This window comes from Tetrao urogallus, assembly GCF_951394365.1.
Source record: "Tetrao urogallus genome assembly, chromosome: 8".
NCBI classification, from domain to species: domain Eukaryota; kingdom Metazoa; phylum Chordata; class Aves; order Galliformes; family Phasianidae; genus Tetrao; species Tetrao urogallus.
This window is the reverse complement of record NC_136821.1, coordinates 18330051-18356600: the sequence shown is the minus strand read 5'-3', so window position 1 is coordinate 18356600 and position 26550 is coordinate 18330051. Positions and strand designations below refer to the sequence as shown.

The 26550-nt window shown below is 36.8% G+C and overlaps 1 protein-coding gene across 1 annotated transcript in view; it reads left to right on the top strand.

Moving 5' to 3' along the window:
• Positions 1–26550, top strand: part of LRP2 (LDL receptor related protein 2) — a gene marked incomplete at both ends in the record, with an annotated part of 108012 nt that overhangs the window by 59551 nt on the left and 21911 nt on the right. The window contains 25 exon segments of the mRNA XM_079538982.1: positions 437–580; positions 1529–1638; positions 2493–2670; positions 3017–3230; positions 3676–3915; positions 4037–4225; positions 4803–5723; positions 6782–6947; positions 7763–7921; positions 9100–9389; positions 10143–10346; positions 10759–11001; positions 12384–12509; positions 13909–14028; positions 15101–15232; positions 16169–16370; positions 16710–17005; positions 17500–18016; positions 19874–20026; positions 20507–20677; positions 21980–22203; positions 22624–22801; positions 23715–23911; positions 25449–25694; positions 26226–26354. Of these exon segments, the coding sequence (XP_079395108.1) occupies positions 437–580; positions 1529–1638; positions 2493–2670; positions 3017–3230; positions 3676–3915; positions 4037–4225; positions 4803–5723; positions 6782–6947; positions 7763–7921; positions 9100–9389; positions 10143–10346; positions 10759–11001; positions 12384–12509; positions 13909–14028; positions 15101–15232; positions 16169–16370; positions 16710–17005; positions 17500–18016; positions 19874–20026; positions 20507–20677; positions 21980–22203; positions 22624–22801; positions 23715–23911; positions 25449–25694; positions 26226–26354 (5749 nt within the window).

The following is a 26550-nucleotide window of genomic DNA, read 5'->3' as shown; positions in this document are numbered from 1 at the left end:
TCAAGCTGGCTAATTGAGATATCCTGTTAATAAATCTTTTGAGATTAGAGTACAAATTACAGTAGTGTGTCTACATACAGCTTAAAAATAGACTGTTCAGGCTCATTTTACATAGCCATTTTATTTCTGTGAATCACAGAAATAAATATTTGATAAATACTTGATATATATAATGAACGTTATAGTTCATTTGGTTAATGAACTATAATTCCTCTTTATGCCATATTGTTACACTTGACAGTATATTATATTTTTTTACCATGCTTATGAATTGAGTATATAAAAATACTTTACTACTGCTGAATTTTCATTTTTCTCAGAAAAGATTGCAATGTAAAGTATCTGTTCACATGGTTGCAGTAAATGAGGTTTTCTTTTATTTGTTTGTTTCTGATGAAACTGCTCCGGATGTTTATACTTCTGTTATTTTTCCAAGGGTGAAATTCACAGAGTGAGGTCAGATGGATCTAACAGGACGGTTTTTGCTCCAGCAGCTGTTATTGGTGCTCCTATTGGCCTAGCATTGGACTGGATGTCTGCAAACCTTTATTATAGTAATCCAGGAACACAGTCAATTGAGGTAAAATATAAGTACAATTGTGAAAATTAAGAGCCTCGGTATTTTGCTGCTACAAATATACAATTTGAAATTAGAGCTGTTTTTTAGTGAAAATCAGAAATTAGATTTATTTTTTCTAAAACATTTGGGTAGTATGAAGAAAAGTGATTTGCACACTTGGAGAAAAAAACCTAAATTTGTGCACAGCTAAAAGATTTTAAAAGCGATGTATTCTTGGAACTTTATTTGCGTATGGATCTTTTTTTCGTCAAGTCAGGAGGCTCCTACTGTTTCACACATAAACTTCACTAATATAGTAATTACTATTACTTTCCTTGTTATTTTCACTTCAAGTCAAAGATCCTTCTGCACTGCTTCTGACTGTAAAGAAATGTAGCCATGGAATGGAGTAAGATCCAATCCCCAGTGCTCTGGTATCCTATTCTGTATCTTACTGGAGGCGAGCAGTGTGACAGCATGGGAAAAATGAAAATGCCATTTAGAGTAGGGAAATAGAGGGTAAGCAACATGTAATTAGTGATAAGTATGAATAAGTTGCCATGAATTTTCTTGTCCTAAAATATAAATATGCACTTTAAAATTAAAACCTACCTAATTTAAACAGATACAAGATAATACATGTAAAATCAGCCTTTTTCAGTGCCTTCAACCTGTAACGCTCAACATCAATATATTATGGAGGCTGAAAGATTAGTTTTTTTTGTTACTATTTTTTATTTTTACCAAGGATACTTCAGTATTACCATAGGCAGGTTCAGAGCTTCTTCGTAGGGTGCATGTGAGAGAAGAAAGAATATTAGAGTAGTAAGCAGCTTGCTTTTCCTTCATAGTGTTTGAACAAGTTTCCTGCAATTTCATCACTTGGTGGATTTAGACTTTCTTCCTTTGATTTAGTTATGTATCTTAAATTCTGTATTACATGCTTTGATTAATTCAATATTTGCTTAGGTCCTGAAGCTGCATGGTGAAGTAATGTACAGAAAAACTCTGATTACCAACGATGGTACCTCTCTGGGAGCTGGCACACCAATTGGTTTGACAGTTGATCCAGCAAGGGGGTAAATTACTAAAATTGCAGTTATCTTTGCACTTCAATATGTATTCTACATTTTTCTTAATGTTTAAGGTCATTAGCTTCGATCCTGGATTTGATAGAGGTTTGGTAAAAAACATCAAAAAAAAAAAAAAAAAGGCACTGTAAAATGGGGGCACAGAGTAAGGAAAATTATTAAGTATTTATTAATAAAGGCATACTACATGCGAAAAATGTCAGATGCTAAACAGCATATACTGAACATGACTTTAGTACTTTGTCCTCAGTACAAAGGTGCACTATGATGCTTTTTTTTTCCTCCCAAAATCAAAGTGTTTCATAGGACCATGTTAGTAATGAGATTGTTCTGCTGGTGACCTGTCAGTCTTTCAGATAAATGAATATCTGCTTTTTTGTCTCTTTTATGGAGTCTGTTTACTGTGTCTCCTAGCTGCTTTTCAGCAACTGGGACCAGAGCAGTACACATATTCCTCAGAGCCAGTTTTTGAACTTGCAGTTTTAATTCTAAACTGAAACCAAACTTACAGTTGAAACTGCAACCATCTATAAAACAGAATTATTGTTCTCCTGCCTTTTATTCTACTCCTTACAATCTTCTGAGCCTACCTCCTGACATACAGTGGATGATACAGGAAAGAGTATATGAATTTCTAAAAATGGTTTAACAAGAATTATTCTTTCAAAACAAGATCTCTTTTTTTCATTGAGGTTCAGTTCTTAGTGATCTCTATTCATCATGTGCCAAGGTATTTGGCAGAGAGAGGAGATGGATTTAAGCATATGCTTTATTGTCTGTGGGCTATTGATTTCCATCACCAGCTTTGCTAATAGGTGTGATAATGTTTTCCTGTGTTACAGGAAGCTGTATTGGACAGACCAGGGAACTGATAGTGGAGTTCCAGCAAAGGTTGCCAGTGCAAACATGGATGGATCAGGTATTCAAACCCTCTTCACTGGCAACCTGGATCATGTAGAGTTCATTACTGTTGATATTAAAGAACAAAAGTTGTACTGGGCTGTCACAAGCACAGGAGTGGTAAGTGATGCTTTTGTCATAGTTGGTGTTACTTGTTTATTTGTGTGTTTGTGATTCCCAAGAATAATTCAGTTACTTCAGTTTACTTACGTAACTGGGAAATGCAGGACCAAGCAAAATCTGAATAACATTTATAGATTACCTTTAAAAATAAATGATGATTTGAATGAAGAAACAAATCTCTATTAGCATCCTGCTAACCTATTCTTCCTCTCTGTGATAGGTAGATGAAAATTTGTCCAAGGAAAGATTTTAGTAGTGTATGTTGTATTTTAATTTTGTATTGTAACATTGAATGTATACTATTATAAGAAGTGTAATATTAAGCTTTAAATTGATTTCTTAGATTGAGAAAGGCAATGTGGATGGTACAAATCGTGTGACTCTTGTGGTTCATCTTTCTCATCCATGGGGAATTGCAGTGTATGATACCTTTCTATACTATACCGATCGAGATTATGAAGTTATTGAACGAGTTGACAAGTTTACTGGAGCAAACAAAGTTGTACTGAGAGACAATGTTCCAAGACTGAAGTGCCTACGAGTGTATTATAGAGATAGTGAGTATTTACTAAAGAGCTGTTTCAAGATTTCCAACTCATGAAAACTCAAACTTCCATTAGAGACAGAATATATGCTCCTTAAAAAAAATTGTTTGATGTGCCAGAAGCATTTACATGGTTTTACCCAGAGGTGTTCTACTGTCCTGTTAAGGCATTTACTGGCATGGGAAATTTTACTAAAATATCATCAACGTGAAATTGACTAAACAAATAATTGTTACTTTAGCTTTAAATTTATGGGTTTTTGTCTGATTCTTTGATCCATTGATCTTAAATGAGAAAAAACCAACAAATTGATTACAGGCGCATCATGCTTGAATGGCAATTAAAATATTTTTTGCTGATCGTTAGTGCTCCACAAGTATATGAATTTGTTGTACATCTGCTGGAGTTTGTGATGATACAGTTCAGATTTCTGTGTTTCCACGTATTCCTTTCACAGATTCTGCTGGTTCCTCAAATGGCTGCAGTAATAATATTGGAGTTTGTCAACAACTTTGCTTACCTGTACCTGGTGGATTATTCTCCTGTGCATGTGCTACCGGCTTTCAGCTAAATCCTGATAACAGAACCTGTTCTCCATACAATTCATTTGTAATTGTTTCTATGCTTTCTGCAATTAAAGGATTTAGTTTAGAGACGTCTGATCACTCTGAAGCCATGGTACCTCTAGCAGGAAGAGGTATGTGACAATTATAGTAAGATGAGAGCTTATAATACCTAATATTTTGGCACTTCTTGCCTGCATGCCATGTTCTGAGTACGTTAGTTTATATTAAAGATGATTAATTACTACTTTTCAGGACGGAATGTGCTTCATGTGGATGTTCACATGCCTTCTGGTTTCATTTACTGGTGTGACTTCAGTAGCACAGTTTCTTCTCAGAATGCAATACGTAAAATTAAACCTGATGGTTCTTATTTTAGAAATGTTGTTACAAATGGAATAGGACGAAATGGAATTCGTGGCATTGCAATTGACTGGGTAGCAGGTAAGCATAGCAGAATTCAGAGACTTATTTATGCAATAAAGTAGCTAGTATTTGATCAGTATTATACACATGCGTACTGTATTTGTGTTTTTCAAAAGTTCTTCTGGAGATTGATAGGCTATTTGGGACAGATTTTAGAAGAATCATCTACTGCATGCACTTTGTAGTTACTGTATTCAGTGCTGTGCCACAACACAAAATTCATAGTTTTATGTTGTAAAAGGTAAAGAGTATGGATGTGCAAGCCAAAAGCTGCTATATAATAACAATAGATATTTGAGACTGAAAAAATAAATAACAACTATGGTTAATGCATTTTTGATCATTAGCCACTGATTATCTCCATGGAAATCAATAAAGATGTAGAAATTATTCCACTATTTTAATTTTGATCATCTCTTACTTTACTTCCTCAAAATGGAGCCGCATACTTTGTGCTCTTAACTTCTGAAATGTTTATGGATATTCATTTTACAGTTTAGTATTTTGTCAGTTCATGTTTCTCAGGTGGTGATGCTGTGTACTAACTTTTGTCACTTTCCTTTGTTTTTTTTTTTCCAATTTGTTTTAAATGCAGGAAATCTTTATTTTACAAATGCATTCCTGACAGAGACTTTTGTAGAAGTTTTACGTTTAAACACAACTTATCGCCGTGTTCTGCTTAAAACTACAATAGATATGCCAAGGCACATAGTAGTAGATCCAAAAAACAGATACTTGTTCTGGGCAGATTATGGGCAAAATCCGAAGATTGAACGTGCATTTCTGGACTGCACCAACAGAACAGTTCTGGTATCTGAGGGCATTGTCACACCTCGTGGGTTGGCCATCGATCACAGCAATGGCTACGTTTACTGGGTAGATGATTCCTTAGATATGATTGCAAGAATTCAACCTGATGGTGGTGATGTTGAAATTGTGCGTTATGGCAGTCGCTATCCAACTCCATATGGTATCACCATCTTTGGGAATTCAATGATCTGGGTGGATCGGAACCTGAAAAAAGTGTTTCAAGCCAGCAAGGAGCCAGGCAATACTGATCAACCAACAGTAATACGAGACAACATTAATTGGCTAAGGGATGTTACCATTTACAATAGTCATTTTCAGTCACGTTCACCCCTTGACGTAAACAACAATCCTTGTTTGGACAGCAACGGAGGCTGTTCCCATCTGTGTTTTGCCCTGCCTGAATTGCAGACACCCAAATGTGGTTGTGCCTTTGGCACACTGGACAGTGATGGCAAGAGATGTACCATTTCAACAGATGATTACTTGATTTTTGCCCTTGAGAATGCCCTCAGAAGTATTCACCTGGATCCTGAAAATCACAGTCCTCCCTTCCGTGCAGTCAATGTGTTAAGAACTGCAGTGGCCTTGGATTTTGACAGCATAAACAACCGAATATATTTTACCCAAAGTTATCCTTCAGGTGCTGGAAGAATCAGTTATATTAGTATTTACTCAGGAATTGGCACTCCAGTAGTAGTTGCATCTGGTAAGTGAATTGAATTGTGATTCAGAATAATTAGATACTGGAAAACGACTGGATTAGCTCAGCTGGTAGTTTTATACTTACAGTGAAGGTAGACTGATTATTTAAGGCAACTGATGAAATGATCGTTTTCTCTTCAGTGTTTTCCTCTTATGATAATCTTATCATATCTTGACAAGAAAATATAAAACTGGTTAAATATTGTTACATGCTTTCAGTAGTTTTGAGATTGCAGGAAGTGTAGAGACAGAGATACTATGATATTACCAATATAAAAAGACAAATAATATCTGTTTAATAATAATAGCTATTGTAGTGTTTTTTGTTGTTAAACATTTTTGAATTATTATGATTCTTGACAATCTGCAGTTTTTCCTCTGACTTGCTCTTTGCTGCCAATCAAACAACTCTGTGTTAGATCTTCACCACAAGTGAGATGAAGGAAACAAGGTAGCATTCTGGGTCAAGGAGGGCATTTAGTGAGCTGGAAGTGTGATGAAGCAGAGTTCGGGGGGAGAATGAGACGACTAAGGCTGTGTTTTCAGAAAGCCAGTGTCAGGTTGAACTGTTTATGCTGGACTGATGGACAGCTGAGATCCTTATGTCAGCGTACCCTGCTGTTAAGGGTTGTGTAAAACTGCACCTTCAACAAGTTTACAAGGTAAACACAGGGTTTACATCTTCAAGTCTTTGCTATTGCTTTCCTCTCTTCTGTCACAGGTGTCAACTTGATCATCTCTTTTAGTGTAAGCACAAAATAAGGACAAAACAATGCTTATTTTTTATCTGCCTCTGCCTGCCTTGATGCTCTCTGAATTTACAGGATGGGAGCGAGGGATGATTCCTGTTACTTCTTTAGCTCTTTACAACCCTACTGCATGCACAGGACTACTGAAGTCAGAATTATTAGTTATGTAGATTTTTTAAATGATCAGATTTGCATTGCCATCAATTGTATTTCAAGAAAATCTTTTTGTTGGTGTGTTATAAAAGATGAGCTATTGCAGTATCTCAGAATACTATACTCAACTGTTTTGTTTGTGTATTTGCATATATCTAAGACCTGGGAACTCCAGATGGCATAGCCTTTGACTGGATCAACAACAGAGTTTACTACAGTGACTACCTCAACCAGACTATCAGTTCAGTGGCTGTGGATGGCTCTAACCGCACCGTGATTGCCCGGGTCCCACGACCAAGAGCTGTAGTACTAGATCCCTGCAGTGGGTATGTGTTGTACTTTGTATGCCTTATCTTCATTGTAGGTGAAACTGTAGTTTGGACTTAGATGAAGAGCGATAGATGTTCCTATTCTAGGCCCTAGATTCCAGCCATGCAGAATTACCTGAATCTAAGTATTTAAGTTTTCAACCTGATCTCAGCCTTGGAGATTTTAATTTTCTTCATTGATTTTGTTTTTTTTTAAAATCACGTACGAATATGTAGTGAATAAAACTCCACTAAGTGAGGTTAGGAGCCAGGTACTGTGTGGTAAATAAGAATGATTTTTCAAAGCAGCTGTTCTTCAAGTAACTAGTCATTCTCCATTCACTGAGGCAGAGAAACAAGGGGCATTTGTTGAAACAAAGATTTCTTCAAGAATGTTATGTTCTGATAATGAGATGGTGCTACCAAGAGATCTACCTAAAAGTCGTATATAAAAAGTCATATATATGTAAGTTCTTTCCTACTGATGTTGTGCTTTGTAAGTGTCTCAGAAGAATTTTTGGTTCTTAGAAGTTAGGGGCAGTGTTATACTATATATCAAATGAAGAAAGATTAGAAAGAGAATATTTGATTTCACTGGATTCTCACAGGAGCTGGAAGAACTCATCTGAAGTTCATTCCAGTGGAGCCCAGTGATCCCAGCTAGAAGATTCCTTTGTAAACGTGAAGTAAAACAGAGGAAGTAGTTCTTTTTCCCGTAGTTTTGCACTCCACAGTTCAATTGGCTATACCAGAGTGGAGATATCCTAGGAACGTTAAGAGCTCTGTGAACTTTCTTTGCTGTAAAAATAATTTTTCAATCATGTTACTGACAGCTATATGTACTGGACTGACTGGAGCTCCAATGCGAAGATAGAACGAGCTACACTTGGAGGAAACTTCAGAACACCTATTGTAAGCACCAATCTGGTGTGGCCAAATGGGCTTACCCTGGACTATGAAGAACAGCAGCTATACTGGGCTGATGCAAATCTGTACGTATTGATAACACGGTTGTTGATTCACATTAGGTTAATTTGAATAGGCCTATCATCTCTTTTTCCTGCTTTATTTTTTTCCCACTGTTTTCAACATTATAATTAAATTCAGTAATTTGTATTGTAGAATTATAAGAAATACTTTATGGCAGCAAAACATTTTCTTATATTGATGTGAAACTACTCCTCAACAAGAAGTTTTGTGATGTCACAAGGCAGATTTTGTTCAGTGCTTTATGTCACTCATCTTAATTTCAACTCATTACTTTTATAAGCATCTTCTCCTGTGCATACAATCGCAGTGCACATTTCATATTCACTGCTCATGGTTAATGGCCGTCACCTGTAGAATTTGGCATTAAGTTCTTGCTTTTCCAACCAGACAGATTCTTACCCTTCAATGTAGACCACCAGAATTTCTGCCACCAGCAGGAGAGCTTTTAAAAATAATTTCATTTCCATCTTCAAATTCACCCATGTTCTCTGAGAAATCACTGCAGCAATCAGACGTTCCTCATCTGGTTCTTTCAGAACAGCAATTCTTTTGTAGACGCCTCTGCTGCTGTGACAGAAAGATGTCTGTAATGTAGTGACTCTTATAGTCTGTGCCTTTGTGGGATCTTCTGAAAGGAAGGCATCCTTACATGGATACATCTGTGTGTAGGGAACCTGAAATGGGACCATCTGTTCTAAGGATTCTGTTACAGATGCGTAATGTCAGATAAGACATTTCTCTTTTAAATTCTAGTTAATGGAGGTAGATAGCAAATAGTTAAACAATACCAAGTCTTCTATAATCTCACTTTCAAGTACAGGGGAGATGAGTTCTCTTTTTCTTAAGGGAGTCCTTTACCCCAATTCAGAGGAGCATGAGGTAAGATATGAGGACCAGATGTTCAAAGAATGGCAGTGCTCATTAGATCTTAGTGCATGAAGAGGATACAAAGGCCAGACGTATAGCCATAACTCCTCCATTTTTCCTTCTGCTTATTCTCATTTTGTTTACACTATTCCCCCAAAGATGTCATCCCTCCTTCTCTAAAATAGCGTTTGAGTTCTTAACTTGGTTTGTTGCACATCATTAAAATGGTAAATAGTAGTCACATGACTAATAAGGACATGTATCTACGTTGAAATACTTCCTCTAAGATGACATTATTTCTTTATTATTTTAGGCAAAAAATTGAGCGATGCACTCTAACTGGTACAAACCGTGAGGTAATTGTTAGTACTGCTCTCCATCCATTTGCAATGACATTGTTTGATCAGCATATATATTGGACAGATTGGAACACACGAAGCATTTACCGAGCTAATAAATATGATGGTTCAGATCAAATTGTAATGATCATGAATCTTCCACAAAGACCAATGGATATTCATGTCTGGGCAAAAAGTAAGCAACAGCAGTGTACCAACCCTTGTAACCAGTTCAATGGTGGTTGCAGTCACATTTGTGCACCAGGTAAGCAACTATGCTTAATGACTGTAAGCTGTTAGCATTGCCTATATTAGAAATCATAATATAACAAGTTTAAGTCACATGGAGACATCTGAAATAGTCCTTAGTATTTCTAAATGTTTAATAATTATTTCATTTATATAATGCAATCAAGATGATTGCTGTTCAGGATCATGGTGCTTTGCCAACACACTTGACGATTTTTGTTGAGAATCTTCACAACTAAAAGTCATGTGTTTCCTAATTTAAACAAAAACATTTTTTTTCTAAAATTTTAATTTCTGTTTCCTCTGAGGCAGCATGTGAAATGAGCTCAGCAGCACACCTTAATAATATAGGTATTTATAATATTAACCAATATGTGCTTTTAGTATACTGATACCTTAGTAATTTATAGTGGTGCAGTATATATTGAACAGATACTTTTTATCACATTTTGGGGGATAGAGCTAGCTCTGATATTTGAAAGTGTTAGAGATCATTTTGCAGTCATTGAAAAATGATTTGGACAGCAAGCAGTTAAGGTGTTCCAAGTTCTGATCTCAGTTTCTGTAGGGAACTCTAACTTTCTTGGGTTTCAGTGGGTTTGAATATGCTTAACGGAGGTAAGAATCTGGCTAAGTAGCCACATTTTTAATCTAAGCAGATAGTTACAGGGATTTCATTGCATTTCATTTTCATTGCGTTTAGGGCTGTGAACAGTTTTAACAAAACCCTTTCTAAAACATGAGTATTAATTATCAAATATGAATGTAGGTCCAGCTGGTGCGGAATGTCAGTGTCCATCTGAAGGTCGCTGGTATTTAGCCAATAACAACAAGCACTGCATTGTGGATAATGGTACCAGGTGTGACACTGGTTTCTTCACCTGCCTGAATGGACACTGCATCTCAGAGCGGTGGAAATGCGACAACGACAATGACTGTGGTGATGGAAGTGATGAGTTGGAGAGTGTGTGTGGTAAGCATTTAAAATAACTGCATGTGAAAGTCATGCAACTTCTGTCCTGGCTGTCTGATGTTTTCTATTGTTTGCATGGCTCTATGATCACGGGTTTTCTAGCTGTAGTTTGGAAATGATCTGTTGCTTGCCTGCTTGTAGAATTTGTTGTGCATTATTAGGTCTGAATGGCAGCAAATTTGCTCTAGAATCCAGAAATGCTGTAGTATTAACTTCTTATATACCCAATTTCTCCTTTGTTTAATTCAAATATGTATTTTACTTTTCACGCAGTACGTTTTGCAGCTGTCTTTGCCCTGGCAGGTAAAACTGTTGTGTTTTGATTTGTTACTTTGTCAGAGAACTTAGATTATGCTTTATCCATGTACTATATTCTTCATTAATTTATTAAAATTATTTTTTATTTGTTCAGCTTTCCATACTTGTCAGCCAACAGCTTTTACCTGTGGTAATGGTCGGTGTGTGCCCTATCATTATCGCTGCGATCACTACAATGACTGTGGAGACAACAGCGACGAGGCTGGCTGTTTATTCCGAACTTGTGACTCCCACACAGAATTTACTTGCAATAATGGAAGATGTATATCTCTTCAGTACGTCTGCAATGGAGTAAACAATTGTTACGATAATGGCACATCAGATGAGAGAAATTGCCGTAAGTTCCTCCAAATTACTAAGTGCACATTTGAGTCTGACTCTTTAGACCAAAGAAGAGACAAATCTCCTTGAGTGTGAAGAATTATGACAAAGGCAGCAAAAAGGATAAAAGGTTTTTATATTAACGTTATCTGGTTTGTGTTATTTTGAAGCAAACTGATCCTTGAAAGATACTCTTGAGTACCCTGAGATCTTTCTTAATAACTGCTGCTTTAATCTGCCTTGACCCAGCAAATACTATTAGAGTCCTTAATGTTAGCTATTGTAGTAATCCCATTGACTTGAAAAAGATTATTTGAGATAAATTGGATGCAGGACCTACATCTATGCAGAATTCACGTGGAATTTGACAGCAGATTTTTACCATAAGCTTTGCAGCATGTTATGTTAAGTATACTGGATTTAATCATGAGGAATGAATATGTGACTCTTATACAAGCATGATTTATATTTATTCTGCTTAAAATTATATTCCTTATAGTTTTCAAAAAGTTATCAGTTTTATTTGTTTTCCATAAAACACCAATTTTATGGAATCAGCTCAGTAATAAGTACTAATGCAGTTAATCAAGTTAATCATGTTTGTTTTTTTTTTTTTGCAGTAAGATTGTTAAATTCTTAGTGAAGTAGTTGATTTAAAAACTAAAAAAAGATTGTTTTAACACTGTTTTCTTGAAATATTATTTGTGACTCATTTCACTTAAAACTAAAAAAATCTGTACATTTGAAATTCCCATTCTAATAGTCATTTGTAGTTGATGTGGTGATTCACACAGTACCAGCTGGTTGCAAATGCAAGCATTACAGTGTGAATGCTTGTCAGTTTACATTCCCTCACCTCTGAGTATTAGCATGTATTTCTTTGATCATGTTTTTGACACCACTTTTCCCAATAAAAGCAGTGGCCTCGTTGTTTCCATATAGAACAAGAGGTATGAGTGCACTTCAGCATTTGAGCAGAAATGAGAGGAAAATGGTTTGTGTTATTTACACATTTCTTTTTTAATTTTCCAAGGAAATTTGAAGAGAAAGATGGCAGTGAGAACGTATAGTATATTGCTTTACTTTTAATTTAGTATTGTTTTGAGTGGGTGGAGAACATCTGCAGCTGTCTCAGCTCTGGGAATTTTTAAAACTAGTTCAGCTTCTTCAAAGACTTTTGGTTACTTCAAGTGAAAGGGATAGTGAATCACTGGCAGTCTTACATCTGAAAAATATGTGACAAAAGGCACTCTGGATTGATCAGATCAGTCCACTCTGGATTGATCAGAAAAAAAAAAAAACAGATCAGATTTTTTGTTTGTTTGTTTGTTCTTGCTTTTTTTTAAACAGTGTTATGTACGTGTGTATCAGTGAAATGTTTTTGCCCTCTCTTTAAAGCGGAACGGACTTGCCAGTCTGGTTTTACCAAATGCCAGAGCACAAACATCTGCATTCCTCGAACTTATTTGTGTGATGGTGACAATGACTGTGGAGATATGAGTGATGAGAGCCCTACTCACTGTGGTAAGCTGATAGGGCTTTTAACCTCCTTGCACTTCATTGATTTATTTTGGTGCTCTTTACCTTTCTTGTAACTACAGCTGTTCTCAAAATCTGCTCTTTTGTAGTATTGGAGAGATAAAAGGTGTAAGTGTTGTATTATTTAATCTTGTTCGTCTAACTTCCTTAAAATCTTATTAGTCTTTTTTGCACAGTTTTTATGCAGTTTTCGAGTGATGATTTTTTTTTTTGCGTATTCTGCTCTGTATCTTTTTTTTGTTTGTTTGTTTTTACAAAACTGGCACTTCAGTATTAGTGAATTGACTTTTTTCCAGAACTTCATTACGAGAATATTTTCCTTCTAATTAAATGAAATTATATGTACTCCTAAATGTAATTTCTTTTATGGAGTTATTTATGCCTTAAGAAAGGATTCGTAGTTCATTGTTGATTCCAACTTTTATGCAAAACTGTGTAGCTTTTAATAAACTTCAATTACAAAACAGCATATTTTTGCAAGGTAGTAGGTAGTACTTCTTTAAAATGTGCTGGATCTGTTTCTAACGTACAATGGGTATTTTCAGACAATGATTTATTTTTAATATTGTTTGAGTGGATTATGTTTGCTTTGTCTAGTTTTCCTAAAGGTGCATGCCTCGAATTACCCATGCCACAATTATTCTACTCAAAAGATCAACACTTTTATGCAGGGGCCTCTACATGTCAAAAAAATGTGTCTAAATGTATAGACATAATAACCTGTGTACTGCTCATGAAAGGTGTGCTTATTCCTTTCTACTGTTTTATGTCCCATCCCTATTGAATTCTAAAATTGAGAAGAGATGAAGGGGAAAAATGAGGAAGAGCTAGGGAGAATAGAAGAATAGAGAATAGAGGAAGCCCAAAGATATTAATGAGAAATATGTTAATTGCCTTTGATTTCTATCGTAAAGGCACATAAAGTTTAAAGGCTAAACTAGGTCCTTCTTGGTATCTTGAAATCATCAGAGGGTACAGAATAGGATCAGTAACTACTGAAGAAATTAGCAGACTACCACATGTAGTCTCCTACCACCTACTTTGGGTGCTGAAGAAATTAGTACATTGGTCTGTACTCATTTTCTTGTGCACTAAGCTTGAGTATAAATATAAAACATATTTACAATTGTTGTGTGCAATACTACTTGCAGAACAAATTCTATTTATTAAGTGGTATGTGTGTGTAAGAAAAGAATGTTTTGCATATGAAGTTCAAACTAGTTTGTACAAAGAGCTGTTTGCAGACAGGCTACTAAGACCTTTTTCCTAGCATATTCTTATGTTTTTGCATAACACAGACTCAAAAACAGCTTAAAATGAGTTGAAAAGGTAACAGGAAGAAAGAAGTCATGTGTAGTTTTTTTTTTTTTTTTTTTTCTTCCAGTCTCGATGACTTGCACAAACAATGAGTTTCGTTGTACGTCAGGACGCTGTATTCCTGCTCATTGGTACTGTGATCAAGGAATAGACTGTGCTGATGGCTCTGATGAACCTGCCTCTTGTGGTAATGTACATTCAGAAGATACATACTGAAAGACAAGGTGGTTTATGGAGAAACTATAGTGCTTAGAGGCAACAGGTTGAATCCAGACGAGGTGGCTAATAGGTGTCTTTTGAGATTTGTTTGCTGACTAAGTAATCTGAGTCACTGAGTAATTAGAGTCAGTAAACGTACTTCATGCTATGTGTGGAATATGAAGATTTTTAACTGCAAAAATTGATTCCTCTCAATGTATAACCTTCTCTCTCTTTTTAAGACTCTGGTGGTGGTGAATCCAGTGATGAGAGTTAGCAAGTATTTTTTCATGTCAATGTTTTGGACGTGAGACCAGATATCTTATTTTACAGGAAGTATGTGCACAATATTCCATTTGGGGGAAAAAGGAACACGGGATATGGAGGAATGTTTTTGACTAGTATGCAGAGGAGTATCATAGAACTACAATAGGCAGATACTTTACATGCTGATGGTGGTAGTAAGCACGGGGAGGAGGGAAGAAGGTGAGAAGAAGTGGAGTAATCTCTAGGGAGAAAGAAGAGGGACTGACTGAAGCATCTGAGAAGTATCATGACAGCACAGTCATTACTGTCACTGTGAAAGGTGACATAAGGCCTCTGTGATCTAAAAAGGACTGGTAGCTCCCTTTGCACGTTTCTAGAGCTGCACCTCAAGCTTGAGAAAATGTCTTGCATCGTATGCCAACTTCAAATCCTCATTACGTAAATAATATAAAAGAAAACAGGGTCATTATGTGCTGACCGCTGTATTCATATTGTATTTAATGCTGCTTTCACGTTTTAGTCTCCTGGTCTCAGGTTTCTGAAGCAGGGTGCTTTTGAGGTATTACAAGATCATCAGTATGATAATACAAACAGTACAGTGTTTGTAGAGATTGCCAATATAATTGATCAGAGGGGAACTCTGTGCTTTTAGCAGCACATCTCTTCTACTTAAGCTTTTACTTTACATTTCAAATTTCACAGTCATAGGATTCTCCATAAAACGCCTCCTTTATTGTAGCAGTATTATATAGTATTGTAGTTGAACAAGCAAAGTGATTTTATTCATTTTTAAGAGCCTCACCTGCGGACTTGTTCAAGTGACCAATTCAGATGTGATGATGGCAGATGTATCCCAGCAACATGGATCTGCGATGGTGATAATGACTGTGGGGATATGAGCGATGAGGATCAAAGACACAGTTGTGGTAGGTGTCTAGCATTACTTTCTTTGACAGACATTTTCCATTAAAAAAAAAACCAAAAACACACAAAAGAAACACACACAAAAAAACTGATATGAAACAACAAAAACTCTACCATTTTTTCTGTCTATTAAGGTACACTTCAAGGTACATGAGGTACATTTTTCCTGTCCTCAGTTCTCCTTGTGTTGAATTAAAGTAGATAAGACTATTGGTTTAAAAAAAGAAAGAAAAATATTCCAATTATGTGAGTACTCTTCTTTGAATTGGCAAATTTCAAGTGAGATATTGTTTGTATGATTTAGGCAGCAACTTCACCAGAGATACTCCCTAACAGCAGAGATACTCATCACACACTACATCTTCTGCGTATTAATATCCACATATTTTGGGCATGATTTCCTTACAAACAAATGAGCAAAATAACATGTGGCAATTTAGAGGATGAAAAAAAGAGAAGAAAGTTAGACAAACCTGATTCTGCTCCTTGATTTAACAACAGCTGGATTCAATTGCAGTCCTTGCACTATTTAATTTCAATGGTTCTCCATCTGTGTGATCCCTGGAGTATTGAATACATTGAAGAATGTGGGAGCTAGACAGCCTAAGCCTAATATCTGCTCAGTGGCCGGAAAATCTGGCCAGACGTGGAAAGCTTATACTCAGTATCTAAGATTCACAGTTCTTCAAGTGGTAGCATTGGGTAAGCAGTTCCAAAGTGCCTTGACTCTTAGCCTCAGTGAAGAGCTATGTCCAGTTTAAAACTGATGGAAATGAGTATGACTTTCATATATGAAAGTGCAGTGATACCTATTTCTGCACATGGAGAAGAGCATGGTCCTGTTGTGGGTTATGTGTTGTTATCCAGGCTGTGTGTTGGGGGGAATGTTTTACACCTAGAGTGCAACTTGCTGACCTGGTGAACGTGCTCTCTATCAGCAAACCGCAGCTGCACAGCTGCAGAGTTCACATGTGCCAACAATCGCCCCCCGCTCAGGAGGTGCATTCCTCGAGCATGGATCTGTGACGGTGATGCTGACTGCAGTGATGCACTTGATGAACACCAGAACTGCACACGAAGATCTTGCACGGAGAATGAGTTTACTTGTAGTAATGGCTTGTGTATCCGAAGCGCATACAGGTTTGTAACTACCATTTATCTACCATGCATTTGTGCATCAATTTTTACTTGAAAATGATTGGGAGTCTTTCATGTTAATATTCCCAGTGCTCAGCATTGGCATTTAATTTTCTTTTTCTGTACCTCTCATGAGGTGATTCTATTCAGCTTGTAGTGGATGCAGAGAATACAAGCAGGACTCACTGGATCAGACTCTGTGATGTGCCCCAGTTTTCTGAAAGTCTCTACTGTTAGAGCCAATAATATGTGGCATCCTTTAGAAATCAGAAGAGCGCATCTAGCACTGGAGAATGGTGTCTGCCTTCTTGTATTTGAAAAAAAGTGTTCATTCTTCTTCAGGTGTGACAGACGGAATGACTGTGGTGATGCCAGCGATGAAAGGGGTTGCATCTATGAGCCGTGTCAGCAGCACCAGTTTACTTGTCAAAATGGACGTTGCATTGCCAAGGCCTACATTTGTGATGGAGATAATGATTGTGGTGATGAGTCTGATGAGCTGGAACACCTCTGTAGTACACCAGAAGCAACGTGCTCTCCCCATCATTTTAAATGTGACAATGGAAACTGCATTGAAATGGCTAAAGTCTGCAATCGGTTGGATGATTGCTTAGATAATAGTGATGAAAAAGGATGTGGTATGTTTAGGTTTATTTGGACTATCTTAATCTGTTTAAAATGCATTGGCAGATTCAACAGAAAAATGATCTTAAGATAACTTCACAATTACAATTATATCTACTCCGTGGTGGTGGAGGAATGTGTACATTTAATCTTTTTTTAAAATTTGTATTAAATCACATCAATTATATATTGTTTTGACAAACCATGGAAGTTAGCTAATTATGTAAACTGCAAATGCAGATTATAAATTGTTTCATTATTGCCCTTACATTTCCAAAATCCACCACTGGTTTGTGTATTTTTTGCACTCAGTGAGTTTGGCAGCAGACTTCAAAAGAGCTGAAATAGTTCTTTTTTTTTTTTTTACGTACTGCCAGCTGAGATTTGTATTGAGCATTTTCAGGAGAAGGCAGGGAGAGAGAGATAGAAAGAAGAGTATGTTGGAAAATCGCTGCACTGTTTTCTCTGTAAGTCAATTGCTTGAGTAGAGGTTTCTTTCCTTCGCTAGGAATAAATGAATGCAGTGACCCTTCAATCAGTGGATGTGATCATGACTGCACGGACACCCAAACAAGTTTCTACTGTTCTTGTCATTCTGGATACAAACTTATGTCAGATAAACGAACTTGTGATGATATTGATGAGTGCAATGAAACTCCATCAGTATGTAGCCAGATTTGTGAGAACACAGCTGGCTCCTACATCTGTAAGTGTGCCCCAGGCTATATCCGGGAGCCTGATGGAAAAAGTTGCCGACACAATAGTAATATCTCCCCATACCTTATTTTTAGCAACCGTTACTATCTGAGAAATCTCACAGCAGATGGCCAGTCTTACTCTCTCATTTTGCAAGGACTGAGAAATGTGGTGGCACTGGACTTTGACAGGGTGGAAAAAAGGTTGTACTGGATTGATGTGGGGAGGAAGGTCATTGAACGAATGTTCCTAAATGGAACAAATAAGGAGGCTGTGATAAGTGACGATGTGCCGAATGGGGAAGGTATCGCTGTTGACTGGGTTGGCAGGTAAGAAAACACATTTTCTGCCTTTCTGAGCTACTAAGGAAATTGGAGGGAGTTTGCATTAAGATTGTTCTACTTTGTACAAAAACCTCTGAAGAGCATTAAATCAATTTGGATTGCGGATGCAGTATTACACAGCTGCTCTGGAAAATTTATGGGCTTATAATACCTTGCATAGTGCATTTGTTTAATTGGTCTCCTGTCTATTCTACCAAGGTTACATCAGAGTTAATCTCTCATCAATAACGTAGTGCATATGGCTCACGTGAGAAGCATGTTAGGAAATGATCAATGAACAGATGAGCTGAGCAGGCAGCTGGGAAATTATATGTTCCTGGGGGTAGAGATTCTGAGCTTAGGCTAGTAGGTGCTATTATTTGCAGGTGCTAGCAAAGGAAGAAAGGTCAGGACTGAAGCTTCGGTCTTTGCATAACAATATGCTATAAGAGATTACTAAATTCCAGTGAAGAAGTAATAATAAACATTAATGAAGAGCATGTTTTTCTGCTCTTGAAAAATACATCATTTTCTGACACTCAAACCATAGGTTGACATCATTCGCTAAACGCGGGCATTATGAGGACAAAATTGGAAAGCACTTTGCATTGTGGTAATTTTTTAATTGCCTACCATGTATCATAAAGTAGCTTGATTTATTTCCACGGAAACTGCTGTTGTTTGGTGCCCCTTCATCAATTTTTCTTCCTTTTTTTTTTTTTTTTTTTTGCCTGCATTGCTCTAAGTGTGAAAAGTTCAGTGCTCTTCAGAATAATGAGAGTGATTCAGAAGGTCACAATTGGGACTTACGAGAGCGTGATTTTATTGACGTATTCACAAATCAGTTTTTTCACTGCTTTGTCTCTGAAACTAATTATAGTTATTTTACCAGTTGCTCCAAATGCTTTGTGGTTGATAAAGAGGTGTGGAAGGAAAAGACTAATTTTAGCCAAAGTGATCCTATTGCTCCTTTAATAATAGTTGCTGAATTAATTCAGCTACCATTAGATATGCTTTTAGTCAGCTTTTGTTTAGGTGCCTCAGAAGGGCTAAAAGATCGTACAGTGGTGGATAAGTTGGTCTGCAAGTTTCAGTACAGGGTGGGGATTGGGAGATATGAGCTCCAGGCTGGGGAAGATTATCTTCTCATTTCTCCTACCTCATGGGAGTACCACAGTGGTGATCAGAGTGATATAGGTAGACACTTCAGGCTGTTTCTGGAGTGAGTCTGTGCACACTGGAGCTGAAAAAACACTGCAGGCAATTTCAAAGTAGCCTACCTTATTTCTAATTAATCAAATTAAATGCTTTATTTTGTTGCAGGCTTTCAAAAATCAATGCATGTTATCTTTGATTACAGATACAGATAATTCCTAGGCAATGTAAAAGAAAAAAAAAATTGGAAGTGAGATTTAAATTAGGCTTTCAAACCGTAATAGCTAGCAATTTTTGAAGGAGAGCCAACTCTTTAATTTGTTTGATTAGAGCAGATGTGGCAGCCTGGAAAAGGCGAACACTTTACAGCTCCAGTCACAGTCCATTATACTGCCTGTGTGTTTTTCTGTTTCTCTTTGGCTGTTGTGGTAGGAAAGGAGAGAAAGAAAAGATTGCTTAGTAATTTATAGGTAAATGGAATATTATTACTCAACTGGGGAACTGCAAGTTTGAATTTGATACCCATGATTGTGGACACAAGTACAGAGGAGTAAAAAAGACAAACTGGAGCATGATATAGAAGAGATGTTAGTACACTATGTATACTCTTCCTTTATTGTGGACATTGCTTCTAGAAGGAAAAAAAAAAAAAGTGAAATTCAACATGAAGTAAAATGAAGAAAGTAAATTAACTCTAAAACATTTCAGAAAATTGTACTGGGTGGATGCCTACAAAGATTGCCTCTATGTCTCTGAACTTGATGGAAGATTCCAGAAAAAACTGGTGGATCGATGTGTGGATATCAACAACACTTACTGCTTTCAGCATCCCAGAGCAATTGTTGTTCATCCAAAATATGGGTATGACATTTCAAAAGTCCTTTTCCTTTTAAATATTTTTGCACTGTCTCTGAAAATATGAAATAAATTTTGGCTGTGTGCTCTTTGATTTGTGTGACATTAATCTTAGCTGGAGCTTTGAAAAACAGAAGCTTGCTTTTCGTAGCTTTATATGCAGGGCAGCCTGATATTGAAAGTGGAATTTGGTTGCATGTGGACAAGGAAATGTTGTTTGCAAGGCTGAAAAGGTTAACAGGTGCCTGTGCAGCTTGATATACAATGTGGTACTGATTGCATTCTTTGAAGATGATTGTGCTTGCATGCATCTACTTGTTTGCTGTAGTGATTAATGTAACAAGTAAATGCATTAACCTTTTACTTATCTTCCTCGGTATCTGGTTTAATGTTTTTGCAAGAAATGCTGTCTTTCAGATCTGGCTTCTTGTATTTACTTCAGCATATTTTTACTATCAACCTAATTAGTTGTGTTTATTTGAACAGACAGGTTTACTGGACGGACTGGGCAGATCGAGCCTATATTGGACGAGCAGGCATGGATGGCAAGGACAAGACGGTGATTATCTCTACAAAGTTAGAGTGGCCCAATGGACTCACCATAGATTACACCAACGACAAGCTCTACTGGGCAGATGCCCATCTAAATTACATTGAGTACGTACACAGAGAAGAATAAAACAATTAAATAATTTGCTCATACTGGATTTCAGTGGTAGCCTTTGTAAATGCTGTAAGCACAATGCTTCTATCTATTGATGCTATAGGAAATTACAGTCAGGAAGTCTGGAGCAGTAGGTGAAATGAATGACACAGTAGCCTCGCAGTGATAGTTCATATATTTGCATTCCAGGTCCTGCTAGAAATGTTCCAAAACTATTGAAAAACTCAGGTTAAAAAAGTCATAATCTATGCTTAAAATATGCAAGTTACCAATATCTGTACCTTGCCTGAGTCAAGGCAGAATTGAATGTAAAATAACTACTTGTGATGCCCTTCTGTCTATATGCATGAGTTCAGCTGCGGTGTCTAAACTAGTTATGTGCTAATAAAACAATACACAAATCATTAGAGGATGTCTGAAAACTTATGTGTAATGTTATCCTCAGCTTTTACGGAGGTGTCCATAGATACAGTATGAAATTTCCTGTTGGCACATAGCTTCTTCTTGTCAATTGATAAAAAATGTATTAGTGGAAAATTGGAAAATTACCTCTTAAAGATCTGTTAAAATCCACAAGTAACACTCTGGTTCTTGTGAAGGCATTGAATCACTTCAAAACAAATCCTTTATATTCATGTTTATATATGTGCTTAGGGTTATGCTTTCATCCATTTTTTTTCTTTACATTTCATTCTTCTGGCAGCCATTTCTATGCTGAAGTATGAAGAATATCCTATTTTAAAAATATATTAATATCTCCATTTTTCTTAATTTCTCTTGTATTTCATGATTTAACCCTATATGGTAAGATCACAACAAAAATATTAAATTTATTAAAGGCACCTTATCAGAGGAGGCTCTAAATCATCAAGTCATTGAAATTTATGAAATTTATGTGTATGAAATTTAAAGATTTGGGAGACCTATTGTGTTAAGTATTCAATTATTAGCAGTGTGGATGAATCAGGCAAGCCCGTCTCTCATGTGGCAGAAATAACTTACTGTAAAACATTAAGTGTGCAAAATGTCTTTGGACTAGGTGACATACTTCTATGGGAAGACTTCATGCATCAGTGGATGTTCCCCTATTACACTTCTTTACCTAGAACAACCTGTTTTACTTCTCTGCATATCTTAAAATTTATTTACTGAGGACAGTGCTCTATCATAGGACTAAAGAAGCTGCAATTCCAGTGTTATATGTCCTGGTCCAATAAAGATCTAACATTAACATATAAAGATGAAAAGATTGTATAGCATTTATCTGAATGTTTTGCACATTTTCCTTTATCTAGGTACTCTGACCTAGATGGACATCATCGTCACACCGTATATGACGGGACATTGCCTCACCCATTTGCAATAACCATTTTTGAAGACACAATATATTGGACTGATTGGAACACAAGAACTGTTGAAAAGGGAAATAAATATGATGGATCAGACAGGACTGTTCTTGTGAACACCACGCATAGGCCATTTGACATCCATGTTTACCATCCATACAGACAACCTTTTGGTGAGAAAACAGAATTATATTTGAATTTAGAGTGCCAGCTGTTATCTGGAAACTAATGTAAAAAATCCTGAGTGGACTCCGTTTTCTCATTCACTCGGGGAAATGAAATGCACAGAGTAAATGTACTTCTCTGCTTTACACATACAAATGGTCCTTGATTAACTGCTGAAATAGAATCAGATTGGAAATGTGTTATTTTAAATTAGTTTCTTAAAATTCAAGACCAGTAGTATACGTTTCTTGCGTGTGAAATCATATGTGTTTATCTCTCTGAGTGCCTGATAATCTAGGTTTTGTTTTTAGACCTACTACATGTAAGTTTTCAATACAGCATGAGAGGAATCTATTGAAGATTGAGCCCATTATGTCCTGGGATTTGCAATTTGTGGTAATATTTATTTTTCTTTTTTTTTTTACCAGTTAATAATCCTTGTGGCACCAACAATGGTGGTTGTTCCCATCTGTGTCTGATAAAAGCTGGTGGTCAGGGTTATTCCTGTGAATGTCCCGATAACTTCATGATTGTACAGTTTGGCAGTACAGCACACTGCCTTCCAACGTGCTCCAGCACCCAGTTCCTCTGTGCGGACACGGAGAGGTAGGTGCTGTTCACATTCTTTTTTCTGATACCTTTTAAGGATACATTCCACAGTTTAGTCTTTTGAAAAGGGCATTAAAGCAGTAATTCCTCTATTATTCTGTGGTGTCCTAGGAAAGACAAAGCCAGGACCAGACAGGCTTTGTTTTGGAAAAGTATATATGGACTCCTAGTTTAAATGTTGTGGGTTTTTTTTTTTTTTTTTTTTTTTTTTTTTTTTTTTTTTTTTTTTTTTTTTAACTTTTTTCCCCACTACACAGCATTGCTGTGTAATGCCTGGAACTTTTCTTATTTGCACATCTTTTGTAACACATCTCTTTCTTCCAAGTACATGCTGTCTGGGAGTGTCCTAGGAAAGCAAACAACAACAACAAAAAAAAGCTTTTAAAAGGTGTGAGGATGTGTTTCATACCCCTTTCTCTGAGATAGCTGCAGTGGGAGGTGAGGAATGTAGCCTAAGAGCTGCTGTGCTGACACTGTATCACTCTGGAGATTTTGAGACTGTTGTGTTTGTAGGGTGACGTTTTGAAGCAGTGTTACAATGATGATCTCTTATAAAATTCTTGTGCTGAACAAGTGAATTATTAAAATGTTACCTGATAAAAAATCTAAATGAAGATTGATTTCAAAAGCTGAGAGATGGTTACCATAAGCACACATTAAAATTCAGTCCTTATTAATTTATTATGAACACCTTTTAGAGATCAGCCAGTATCATTTGTTTCTAGAGAGTCTTTTGGCATCACTCGTTAGCACTTGACATATGAAGCAGAAGAGATGAAATTCAAGGTGTCTTGGCAGTTTTAAGAAACAGACTGAGACAAGACAGTGTTCTGTGCTGTGAAAGGATGTTTTTCTGTTTGTTTTATCTGTAGAGACACTTCCTCAACAAAACATTGTTCTCTCTTTGTAGGTGCATTCCTATCTGGTGGAAATGTGATGGACAGAGGGACTGTCGAGATGGCTCTGATGAGCCCCCTACCTGTCCACACCGATATTGCCCTGTTGGTCAATTCCAGTGTAACGATGGGAACTGCACAAGCCCACATTTCTTATGTAATACTCAGTCAGATTGCCATGACAGATCAGATGAAGATCCTGTACTTTGTGGTACGTTATCAGTAATAATTCTAAGTGAGTTTTGCCAGTACAAACCATGCAAACAAAATATATTGTTATCATTATCCCCTTCTTATGGGTGAAAATGGTAGGTAGAGAGATACAGGTCCTAACTGGCTAGTCTAGCACCCACAAGGATGATTTATTTCAGTACAGAAAAGAACGAGAGAGTAAAAGTACACAAAATGTAAAAATGTCTTATGCCTTTGACTCAGATTTGCACTGGAAGTAGGATCCATTCTGTTTTATCTAGTGTAAATCCATGATCTATATTATGAATCTAAGCCTTCCTAATCTGTCCATGGGTGTACTCATTTTTCTCATATTGAGCTTTGCACGACAAGACAAAATTATTTCTTTCTCTGTGTTGCTCAAAACCCAGCACATGTGGGAGACTGCTTTGGATTGTAGCATTTTGGCAATAGATCCTAATTATGCTTGTGGAGAAATATTGTTGCCTTAGAAACCTTTTTGCACATACTTACATCTAAATTATAAAGTGCATCAGTTGTCTTCTGCTTGTAAATAATTTATTTCTGGCAGTTCTGAGCATAGTAATATAAAGGAGAACAACAGTGTGCTTGTGTAATTGATAGTTTCATTACCATTCGTTAGCAAAGTCTTTCTAACAACGATAGAATTATATGAAATTACAGTTTTACATGAGTTTCAAATAGCTAAACTCTTAAATGTGGCACAGACGATTATTTAAGTGTAAAGTGTAAATTTGGCAGCTTCATAGCATGTCACTGTTTCTTATGTACTGGGTATGCTTTAAAGTCAGTTTGGATCTGTATAGTTCCTTCTATTCATCATCTTGTGCGTGGAAATAGAATCTTTCAGTTTGGAAAATATGCGGAAATCATGATGTATTGCTTCCTTTTGAAGAGTTTTTCAGTATATATGAAATAGCAGTATGGTAGTGTTCAGTGAGATATAAAAATTCAGGAAGTTTTGTACGAGGCTAGTGTTGACTTTTGTTTTCATAGATCTTGAAATATCCCCCAGTTCGCCAGTATTGCTGACGTTTGTGTTCCATGCCTTGACCTGGCAATAGAGGGTATACATTTACATACAGATTATGGAGATGTCATTAGCATGATCTTCTGTTTCCTAGCCCATTCCTTCATAGCTTAGAGGAACTAAGCAAATCAGACAAAATGAATCTAAGTTGGTAGCATGGCTGGAGGCACAATATCACTTCTTCTCTGCTTAGTGGCTGGGAGCCCCTGCCTCCATAATATTTGAATACTGGGTCTAGTCCCTTCTGTTTTTAGGAGAAGATAGTGCTGTCTCATTCCTAGAAAAACTTAGGGACTTAGTGAGCTTGTGGGAAGTTTACGCTGTAGCATCAGAAATCTGTACCTGAACTGGGCGAGTAGATTCTGGTATTTTAGATGTTTGTTGACTTAAAGATGAAACAAACAAGTGTAGACGTAATAAATGCCCAATTGAGGTAACACTGCTGCAGCAGATTATTTCTCTAAGTAAGTTTCAGTATCATAATAGCCAATTTGTTTTGTTTCAGCTAATCATCAGTGTGAAACTCATCAGTGGCAATGTGCCAATAAACGATGTATCCCAGAAGCCTGGCAGTGTGATAGAGAGGATGACTGTGGTGACAACTCGGATGAAGATATTACTCACTGTGCAAGCAGGACCTGTCCCCCAGGCCAATTTAAATGTGACAATGGCCGCTGCATCCCAGAGTCCTGGAAGTGTGATGTGGATGATGATTGTGGCGATAACTCTGATGAACCATTCCATGAATGCAGTAAGCATTTAGCTGTAGTAAGCTGTCTACATTATGATGCACCTAAAGCAGAGCAGGCTGCATTACTTAATTTTTCTGAGGTTGAAAATTAATTGGAAATAAATATTTCCTTCAAGGTAGTTGCTGACATAGAAGAAGAGTACTAGAAAGCATAGATTCTATGTGATAATTCACTGATTTATCATTCTTGCAAATGAGGATGCTTAATTATGCTGACTTGCTTACCAAGAACCGACAGTATCTCACACTGACCTCCTTCACGCTGGCAGTGTCATTTGCTTGGTCCTTAAAAACCTTTTTTACAAACCATTATGTACCTACATGATCTATTGCCTGTATAGAGACAGCGAATGCCAGTTCACCAGTTTCTACCTTGCTCCACTTTGGAGTGTGATATATGCCATGCTTTTTATGGAGAGACAAAATAAGTCATGACAAGTCCAGTAGTAGAAAGTATTGACTAAATGCCAATTGTATAAGGCAGAATAGCAAGATCAGTTTTCTGGCTAACATCTACTACTTGTGTTGCAGTGGGCCCTGCTTATCGTTGCGACAACCACACACAATTCAGCTGTAGAACCAGCTACCGGTGTGTACCGCTGTGGGCAGTGTGCAATGGGAATGATGACTGCAGAGACAACAGTGATGAACAAGGCTGTGGTATGTCTGGAAAAGAAGATACATTCAACATAATTTGTGCCAAAAAGATTTCTTCAATTTGAGTTTCTGAAAATCTTTTCAGTGATAATGAATCTGTTTGGTTTTTTTTTTTTTTTACTAATATCATCTAATTGCACTGGTAGTTACATGTCTTGAGGAAAACTTCTGTATTTAGTGATTCATTGTGCAGCTCATG